Source organism: Rhinoraja longicauda, chromosome 26 (genome assembly GCF_053455715.1).
Source record: "Rhinoraja longicauda isolate Sanriku21f chromosome 26, sRhiLon1.1, whole genome shotgun sequence".
NCBI lineage: Eukaryota > Metazoa > Chordata > Chondrichthyes > Rajiformes > Arhynchobatidae > Rhinoraja > Rhinoraja longicauda.
The window spans coordinates 16,191,379-16,202,316 of NC_135978.1; the positions used below are offsets into that span (position 1 = coordinate 16,191,379).

General features: G+C 42.2%; 1 protein-coding gene across 3 annotated transcripts in view; it reads right to left on the reverse strand.

Annotated features, from left to right (window-relative positions):
* Window positions 1–7,273, reverse strand: part of LOC144606485 (lysine-specific demethylase 2B-like) — a 149,074-nt gene extending 141,801 nt beyond the window's left edge. For all 3 annotated transcript variants that reach the window (XM_078422649.1, XM_078422648.1, XM_078422650.1), the window contains exon 1: window positions 6,829–7,273. In XM_078422649.1, coding sequence (XP_078278775.1) covers window positions 6,829–6,870 — 42 coding nt within the window. In that variant the 5' untranslated portion in view covers window positions 6,871–7,273. The remainder of the gene's footprint in view (window positions 1–6,828) is intronic.
* Between the last annotated feature and the right edge of the window lie 3,665 nt (window positions 7,274–10,938).

Below are 10,938 nucleotides of genomic sequence, written 5' to 3' on the forward strand. Positions count from 1 at the left end.
TCTGGACAGGTCACTTAAATGCTGAGGCTAATAAGAACAGGTCAAATGCTGAGCAACCCACATTATGTAACTTGCTCTCCAAATCGCAACGGCCTTTCCACCAAGTGCAAGGCACCCTCAGGAGTATGAATTAACAAATTCCATTTGGATGGATGAAAACATTCAAGAAACTAACTCCATCCCAAACAAAGAAGCCCATTAACCAACCTAAATATTCACTTTCTTAAACGGCTACATCAGACAGCTACATCAGCAGTGTAATTATTTGGTACTGCTCCTTCAACACCACCTCCCAAATCTTCGCCTCTTAGAAGGGCAAGTAAAGTAGGGGACAGGGAGAACTGTTGTTTGCAAGTTTCCCTCCAGGTCACACTATCCTAGTCTGAAAAGATAACGTCATGTCTGTGTCCAAACCCAAACTAAATAAGACCGTGGAAGTACCAACATCATGAGGACTATGTTGTATCGGCACCACCTTCACAAGGGCAAATAAGGATAGACAATAAATTATGGCTGTGCCGGTAGTCTCCTCATCCCATAAATGAACAAGAATATCAATAAAATAATTAGCTTAATGTCGTTTATTCCTGCAATAAGGATATAACTGAAGAGAATTTCCTGGTTATTATATTGGAGAAATTTCTCATCATAAAAAGTTACAAACGAACATAATACAAGATATCAAAGGGCTCTGCAACCATGAATACACAGAGGCAATTCAACGAGGAATCCCCATGTGCTGAACTTCTTATCTCATAACATGCAATGCAAGCAGCAGAGCCAAACATCTCCTTGGGAAAAGGCAAGCACAAAGAAAAGTCTGATCAAGGAAGTGCTGGAAAGTACATCATATGTCAGAGACTGAAAGATACGGGTTTGGATGATTAAAGGAAAGAAATAAAGGGGTTCCAGAAACAAACAAAGCAAGTTTCTCCACTTTTTTCTAGGGAATTAAAAAACATGCAAGATGTGACAAACTGTGACAAAATACTTATCAAAAAAAAAAATCTGATTTATAAAATAGCACAGATTCGGTACTGAAAATTAGATAGAGATCCTGTCTACTGAGTATTCCTGAGTTTGCAGGAATGAATCATATTATTTCCTTTAACTGACCGTTCATCACAATCAAATTCTTCAGTCACAAATCACTAAACCTTTAGAATGATCGTCAGTTGATAACATAACTTACTCCAAGTGGCAACTTTCTCAGAAAGCATCTTAAAAGACCCATACAATAAAAGGTCCAAAATGAAGTAAAATCACTCACATTAAATTGATCAAAGAATCACAGTGAGCCCCAACTCATAGCTCAGATAATTTGCAAACTATTTTTGGTAAAAGTCCATTAATGCAGCACCTTTGGGACAAGTAGATTTTCTGAATAAGAAGATAACTGCAGATGCTGGTACAAATCGAAGGTTTTTATTCACAAAATGCTGGAGTAACTCAGCAGGTCAGGCAGCATCTCGGGAGAGAAGGAATGGGTGACGTTTCGGGTCGAGACCCTTCTTCAGACTGAATTATTGGACGATACCCCTATTATTTCTTATATCATTATATATATAATTTCTTATATAATTATATCAATAATTATTTCTGAATTATTGAACGATACCCCTATTAATAGCCAAACACTTTAACTTCATTTTAAAAAAAGAAACATGTTAAACAATAATATTACATAGAACAGTACATCTCAGGATTTGCCCCTACAGCCAACAATGTTTATGCCAAACATGATGCCAAGTTAAACTAATTTCATCTGCCTGTATATGATCCAAATGCCTCCCTGCATTTCCATGTGCCTATCTAAAAGCCAGTTAAACATCACTATCGCATCAGCCTCCAACACCACCCCAAGCAGTGGATTCAAACACCCCACGACTCTGTAAAAAAAAATGTTCCCCCACCCCCCATTTAAACTTTTCCGCTCTCATCTAATAACAATGCTCTCTAGTGATGCACGTTTCCACTCTGGGGAAAAAAGTTCTGACTGTCTACCCTATCTATGCCTCTCATCATTTTTATATACATCTATCAGGTTTTCCCAAACCCTCTGAAGTTCTAGAGGAAACAATCCATCCATCCATCCAACCTCTCTCTCCCTGTAGCTAAAACCCTCTGATCCAGGCAGCAGTCTGATAAACCCTCTCCAAAGCCTGCACATCTTTCCTGTAATGGGCCAGAACTTCACACAATAATCCAAATGCAGCCTAACCAAAGTCCTACAGAGCACCATCATGACTTCCTGACTCTTATCCAATGCCCCTAGCAATGAAGGGAAGCATACCATACACCTTCTTTACCACCCTATCTATTTGTGCTGCCATGTTAAGTGAGCTTTGAACTCCCTTTACATTGCAACACCTCACACTTGCACAGGTGAAACTCCATCTGCCATTTCCCCTGCTGATATCCTGCTGTATCTTCTGACAACATTCCTCACTGTCTACAACTTCTCCAGATTTGGTTCCGTCAACAAACATACTCAGAAACCTATCTACATTTGTGTCTTGGTCATTTATATATATCACAAACAACAGGCAAAGATCCCAGCAGAATTCCACTTGTCACAGATCTCCAGCCAGAATAACAACCTTCCACCACAATCCTGTTTTCTACCAATAAGCCAGTTCTGAATCCATACGATCAAATCATGAATCCTGTATATCTTAATCTACCGGATCTGCCTACCATGAGGGACCTTATCAAAAGCCTTACTTAAATCCATGTATACAACATCCATCACCCTACTATCATTAATTTCCTTCATCACCTCTTCAAAAAAATGTAATCAAATTAGTAAGACACAACCTACCGTGTATAAAATCATACTGACTCCCTAATTAGTCCAATCCAAACAGGTCTAAATCCCATCTCAAAGAATTCCCTCCAATAGTTTCCCTACCAGTGCTGTAAGGCTCACTGGCCTATAGTTCTCTGGATTCTCTCTAGAATAGATTTTGCATGTACCTAGTGAGTTTTTAAGGGAGCCAGAAATATACAAGTACTCCTGCTGCAAACCCACCCACGTTCCTGACCCATTGGTATTCCTGACCACAACTTCAGCTGTATTCCATATCACAGGGTCTGAGAGCACATCCTCTTTGTGCTCGGGACCCCCAACTCACTCCCTGGACTAATAAGTCTAATGCCAGATCATCAGGATTTCCAAACAATTGGACGCGAGAATTTGGGAGTTTCACTGTAATTGACACGAGAATTAAAAGTTAAAACCCAAACAATTCAGTTTCCGAATACACTTACTTTCAAGTTTACATAAAATATGTAAACTTAAACAATTCAGGACCACAAAGGTGCAGCTGGAAAGACATCTAAATAAAAAACATTAATATAAATATTAACCATAAAAAAAGAAAGCATTGAAATGCAAAGACTGTAATTTCAAGTACAGCAACATTCTCACAAACAAACTTTGGTGTTGCAAAGGCAAGGCTCAACATGTACTTAAAGAGGAAGCAACCAAAATTGATACAAAGTTCGAGTGGAATGAAGAAAGCATTTGCTTTAAAATTTTAAGTCTGCCAAAAAGTAACTGAAATTGTTCAGAATGAGAGAGTTTGTCACTTTTAAACTTCAACTATATAACAATCTATCACATAGCATTGCAGTTCCATCAAAATCCATCTCAAGAAGGCACAACCCTCACAGCTACATAAACTCCAGTGGCTTTCCACACCACGCAGTTGATTTCAAAATTCTTGTACTCAATCCTTCTGAGCCTCGCCCTGCCGAACTTGGTATTCTCCTTGCACTGTTGATGTACCCTTTGTATTCCGCAAAATCCTTCTCCAAATTCCACTCCCCCATATCCACAATCTAGATTCTCATTCAACCAATATCTCCTAGTCCACCTCTCTATCTGATGCCTTCCACCCTGCAACTTGAACCTTTCTTCAACAGAAGAAAAAGGGCAGTAGACCATTTGGCTGCTTGTGCCTGTTTTGCCAGTCAGTAAGATCATGGCTGATCTTTTACCTCAACAGCATTTTCCCCATCTCTATTAATCTCAATTTTCCTGCTTTGTCCATCCTACATTATTTTGAAACACCTTGTGACCCGCAAACACCTTTACTGTAAAATTTGCTGTAAACTACAAGGTACTAATATTTGATAATTAGTCAGAGTATCAATATTTTCTGCCATTCCGAGTAAAAAATACACCCATAATAGCCCTGTTGGAAAAGAAAATACTAAAATAAATAGCGCTATGTCTTTGGGGGTATGAAACAGAGTATCTCAGCCTGTTTGAATGTAATTTTTCCTCAAATAGACTGGAATAGTGATAGGGATCCTGACTAGATTCCTGCATTGTATTACAGGAATGCAATATGGGAATGATATGTGGCATCCAAACAATTGGGTTTACCACATCAAAAGCTACTAGGTGACCTACTGTCATCTCAGTGACGTAGCGCAGTGGAACATGAAAGCCTTTTTCCCTATCTGTCAGCATGGAGGGGAGTCAGGCGATGAAATTGTCTCATTTGTCCGCTCTTTCCCATAATCCCTGAAAATTAACAATTTCCTTTTAGAAAATTACTATGCTATCAGCTTCCATCTTATTTTTAGGCAGCGATCTAGCTTAAAACATGCAGTATAAAACACAATCGCTGCGTTAAAATTCAGAATATTAAAGTACTGAAACATGAATAAATGACATGCAGAGGTTTGAAACAATTATTACACTCCCACTATAAACTTTAAACTACTTCCGCAGTTACAGCACCAGCTGACAAGGAACACACTCACCAATATAGCAACCACAGAAATTCTGCAGGCACCCACAAGACAGCAGCTAAGATTAGTGTTGCAACAAGGCAACACGGTAGCTTGGACAAACGAAATCTGCTCAGGTTACTTCTCAAATCTTACCCTGATAAACCAAATCGTAAAAGCAATCAAAGCTGTCCAAAACATTGCCAACTGGTCACAAAGGAGCTTACTGAGCCATCCACACTGCCAAAATTAAACCTTTACTTAGTGCTTTGCCAGACTAAAACTAAAGTAAACAAGCATCTATTAATAAAAAGTAAATAAAATGCAACAAAAATGAAGAGGACAGTTTGAAGTCTGTACTGCATAGATATCCAGTTATAGCTCTTGCTGCACAACATAACCATATTCAACAAATGCATTGATAGGCCCACTTTTAAACAAGATTGTATTAATTATCAATATGGTAAGTAATTATATTAGGTGCCATTGTGATGCTGCAGGACAAACACTGAGGTACTTGAGGGTCCAATCCCAGTGGCCATAAAAATTATAGCTTATAACTCATCGCAACATTTAAAAATTTTCTTTGAATAATAGCTGCTCCACATTTCAAATTCAGTTAAATCATTGCCCATTCCTCACAGCTATTTCCAGTTAAACATGACATGGGATAGCTTGGATGTTTTGATGCAGAGATTCACGTTTCAGCATTTGAAAATTAAACTAAAATTGTTTAGAACCTGGGACAGGTTACAAAATTAGCTTTGGCAAGCTTAATGGCTGCCAACTTGAGACAGCAGTATGTCCAGAGGACAATAACAGATAAGAAATAAGAAACATACAAGGTTTTGCTCTAGAATCTGCATTTCAGAAGTCACACTATGCGATCAAGTTTCCTTTAAATCTAAAAAGGAAGTGAGAGCACTTCACAATCATCACAAGAAAATGAAACTGACCTTTTCTGCAAAAATACAAAGAACAAACTGTCCTTCACCATCCACACAATATAGCAAACAAGTCAATACAAAACTTCCACAAGAGCCATCTTAACACTTCAGAGTCCCATGCAAGATAATTATTAGCTTGCAAAAATGCAGCTCAATGTCTTACATATATTGATCCTTCAGTAAAGTTAGGAACATACAAAAAAAAACTGTATCCCTGAGCCTCTTAAGTTCTTGCATTGCAGAACAATAGACTTTTGGTAAAACATTAGCTAATTAAATTTAAAGGTTAATTTTGTAGGTTCAACGATTATTTTATTTCCTTTTTGATGTCAGAATAATAATGAAATTCCCTTCCTAATAAAATTACTCCTAGAACCAATTCAAAAAAAATAATCACAGACATATTAAAAACTGTCATTAAAAATTGCAATGAGCATGACATATTGAGACAGTAATGCTTTAAAATTTAATTCAAACACAAGGGCATTGCTGATGTAGATATTTAATATATTGATATAGCAAACCATCACCAATTAACCAATCATTATTTTAGTTAATTTAATGTGAAAAGGTTTCTGCAACGAGATCTAACATTGGCTTGAACCACAAATATTTACAGGTTTAAACACTGCATTTCATAACGTTTCAAAATACATTCAAAATGATACTGAAGCACATGGGAACCTATCTAGAGTTACAACTATTTTTTTTAAATAGCACCACAAAAGAAAGATCAGTTACACTCATTCCATGTGTACACCATCTTTATGTACAGATGATGCACAACAAGGCGATATCCTGCTACCTCATGTATTCTCTGAAAAGATTTATGACTCATTAAAGCAAATTCCTGCACGGTTAGCTTGAATAATCAATTAGGTCACTTTTTTTCCCCCAAATGGAGAGATTGACACCTTGAGCTACAAACTATCCCACTTGCTTGAACCTTTCACTTGTCTCTGAAAAGGATACCATTATTTCCCAGTGCTGCGTGTTTTGTAAGAGTGGTATGAAAAGGCCTTGCCCAGCAGCAACAGCAGACACTACTAACTGAGACTTTCTCCTCATATTACCACACAACACACGCAAGCACATTAAGCCTTTAAGTAAAGTAGCAAAATGATTCTTAAAGGCTGACCTGGGAGGTGTCATAGTCTTCATCATCAGGACTCAGTGCCATGACCTTTCACAATTCATGCTGCCCAGCCAAAGAAATCCAGTCATGGCTCTATTAGCAGACTCTAACAGAATACACTCAACATTCACTAAGGAGCTTCCTCCATCTACTGCTGCTCAACCTAACTTCACAATGAAAAAAAAGCCTCGGGATCTGATTAACTGACGCGGGCGTTGTCTAATCGGCGCTCGGATCTGGCACGATTGCCCGCCCTCCGTGGTCACCGTCGCCAATGACAAGGGGAGGTGGGCGGAATCAGCGTTGCACCATTCGGCCGAGGTGGTGTTTTCGCCGCGTCAATCATCGCGCGCGGGCGGTGCGTTGATCATTCAAAAGTGAGCACGCGCGGAGAGGTGCACGCGGTGACGGACAACATTCCCCGCCCGGCATCTCCCCCTCCCTCCGCCCAACCGTAACCGCTGAAGGTAACCAAGTCCCGCCTCCCACGCCCTGCGCGTGACGTCACCCAGCGCGTCGACATCAAAGCCCCCACCCCGATTGGCCGCTGTGCACGTCAATCATATACGTCTCACGTTGAATTGAATGACGCGTTCAAGCGCGATGACGTTCCCCGTGGGGGGGTTGTCCCAGGTCCAGGGTTGGACGAAAATTCTGGCCTGCAATACGTGAGGTTTAGTTTTCCTTTTGTTTGCTTGAATGTTGCAGTTATTTTAAAGGCATATTACACCTCGTAAACATAAAGAGACATCGAGCAATGACATCATCTGTAGTCCCAGGCCTACCTCATTCCTTTCATTGGATTACATCAACATTTCAACGTCAGGCTAAATGTTTGACCATAATATTGTGAATTGCTCCGTTGCCCTCGGTGCAAATCTAGGGGTTACCATCTGTACCCTATCTGCCCAGTAAAAGATACGTATCCCCCCCTCCCCACAAACACCATACTTTAATCATGATTTTCATCCTGATGTAGTTTAGGAGTGAAATGTAGGCATGGGTGATGCCATTTTGGTGAGACAATCATTACATGCAGACTTCTCTTGGATCTTATATTCCCCTCTTTCCCACCACCACCAAAGTAATCTAAGAGCTCCTGATTTTCAAGCAAGGGACAGTGTTTATTTGTTATATGCACCAGGACCAGAACAATGAAATTCTTACTTGGTGCATGTAAATTAAATGAATCAAGACAAATATACAAACTATCAGTTATTTTTAGATAAACTAGGTGAAAATGATGCAAGCCCAAGTATGTAGAGCAAACACACAAAGTTCATAGTAGTTCAATGCTGACATGGCATGGTGAGGATGTGCAGGGTTGTTTAAGAGCGTGATGGGAAGAAGCTGTTCTTGAACACTGAGGTAACAGTTCCCAAGTTGTTATACCTTCTTCCCAATGGTAGAAGTGAGAGTGACCTGAGTGGTGTGGTTCTTTGATTATAGTTGTTTTCTTGAAGCAGCGATTCCTGTGGATCTTTTTAATGGTGGTGAAGTCAATTCCTATGATGGACCGGGCATTGCCTACCGTTTTCTGCAGCCTCCTTCAATCTTGAGCATTAGAGTAACTAAACTAAATCATGATGCAACCAGTCAGTATAATTTCCACCACGCACCTTTAGAAGTTCGATAAGAATATTCAACGACATGCCGAATCTTCTTAAACTTCTGTGGAAGAAGAGAAATTGATGAGTTTTCTGTGTAATTGCATCAATGTTTTGGGCCAGATCAAATCATCAGCGATGTGCAGCTCAGGAACTTGAGGCTGTTGATTCGCCCCACTGCCATCCCACTGTTGTTGTTGTTGTTGTTCGTCCTTCGGGTTCGAAGATGACCATGACTTCACTTTCAGTTGGAGGATTGGTGACTGTGGGTCCGGAAGTGACTGGTGAGGCCAATCCGGGCCCGGAAGGCACGCCCACACGTAGGACACAAGTGGATGGCTGCTGCAGTGGAAGTGGAGGTAGCCCGGGCCTTGCGCGCGGTGCGTTTCCTCTGGGCCTCTGCAGCGCGTCTGTTCTCTGCTGCACGGGCTCCTGTGGTGAGCTTGCTACGCCAGGTTGGACGGTCCAGAGCAAAAGACTCCCAAGTGCTGAGGTTGATGTCCAAGTCTTTGAGGGACACTTTGAGGCAGTCCTTAAACCGTTTCTTCTGTCCTCCTACCGAGCGCTTGCCCTGACACAGTTCTCCATACAGAAGCTGTTTTGGCAGTCGACTCTCGGGCATTCTGACGACATGGCCTGCCCATCTGGCTTGGGCTTTCCGTAGGAGGGTGTGGACGCTGGGGATTCCGGCCTGTTCCAAGACCTCTGTGTCGGGAATTCCCACTAATGAGGACAGGTTCCCAGAAACTCAGCGTTACCTTCCTGTTGTCAACACATATCCTTGAACTTGCTAACATTGGAGGAGCAGAGACCCAATTCTGTGTATTTGACATTGAGTTTGAAAGGGATAATGAAGATGAATGCTGAGCCATGGTCAATGACGAACAAACTGATGTACATTTTTCTGTTGTTCAATTGGTCCAGTGGGGGGTGGAGAGCCAGCGAGATGGCATCCGCTTTCGATCCGTTATGACTGATTTTGAAGTTATCCATAGCGGGGGAGCTTTGAACTGACACATTTCATATCTGTTTCAGTCAATTTAAGAGGATTGGAGAGAGTACATTGCAGAAGATGGGGATCTTCAAGCACCACTCCTCTGTAGCCAAGAAAAATGGAAAGGTGAGAGTCTGAGCTTCCATATTTTCTTCCCTTTCTTCTTTCCATTCACTTCCAATTTCAGCATATGGTTCTGAGGAAGAGCAATCAATTTGCATAAGAAAGTGATTTTCTCATTTAGCTGTTTTAATCTATATCTATATATATTACTCATCGTGTATGAATGTTCCCGAAATTCAGTCAAAACGGTACAGGATAGCGCAACAATTTTAGGCCCACCTTACTCACCATTCGCTTGCGGTGTGCAGTATCAAGTTTTGTTATATTTTATAAGTAATTCAGTTTAGAAACTTTAATAAATGCGCTCTCACTTGCCGGGCCAGGCAGCCGCACCTGCGCAGTTGGGGGAGGGTTGGCGGGCCCGGCGGCGGCGCACCTGCGCAGCAGCACCGGGATGACCGGCACCCGTCCTGACCTTCCTCCCGTGGTGCAGCGCGTCGACAGAGAGAAGGTGAAAGAAGATGGCCGCCAGCAGGACAAACATGCGGCAGCTCCTTGCGGCCGCTCTCTTGCTATTGACTGTAGTGATGGCTGTCCTGGGCCAGGGTGAGTGGTTCCTCTCCCCTTTACTCTCCTCCCTCGCCCACCCTGGCCCCGGAGGAGACTACGAGCAGGAGGAACATGGTCTTCATCCCTGTCGTCTCATCGTTCCCCTCCATATCCTCCAGTGCCCGCTTCAACCGATGGCTTCGTTGATGACTCCAACAACAATGGTGGCTGCTCGCCTTCTTCCCCTCCTCCACCCGCTCCTCCATCGTGTGCGCGCCTCCCGCCCGGCCCCAGCGCCCCGGGCTACAACCCCCGGCGGGCAGTGTGGCACACACACACCTCCACGGTAATAATAAAAATAATATTAAAATAATAATAATGATAATAATGATAATGATAATAATAATAATACTAATAATAATACTTCAAATATAATAATGTAAGAATATAAAATGTTACATTGTATATCTATTAATATATATTAATCTCTTGCCGGGGAGGGTGATGTGGGGGGTCTGACTGATTTTGGGGGATGAGAAGGGTGCTAGACCAATGCAGGAGAGGTTTGGAGCCAATTGGGATTGTGGTTCAAATGCAAGGGTTATTTAAGTGTCTTTTTTTTCATCAACCGCTGTCATAAAGGGGACCCACTTGCCGGGCCCGGCAGCCGTGCCTGCGCAGTTGGGGGAGGGTTGCCGGGCCCGGTATCCGTGTGTCCGTAGTTGGGGGAAGGTTGCCGGGCCCTGCGGCGGCACGCCTGCGTAGCAGCGCCGAGAGGACCGGCGCCCATCCTGGCATGCCCAGCGCCTGACTTTCCTCCCATGGTGCAGCGCGGCAGCAGAGAGAAGGTCAAAGAAGATAGCCGTCGACAGGTCGAACATGGAGCAGCGCCTTGCGGCC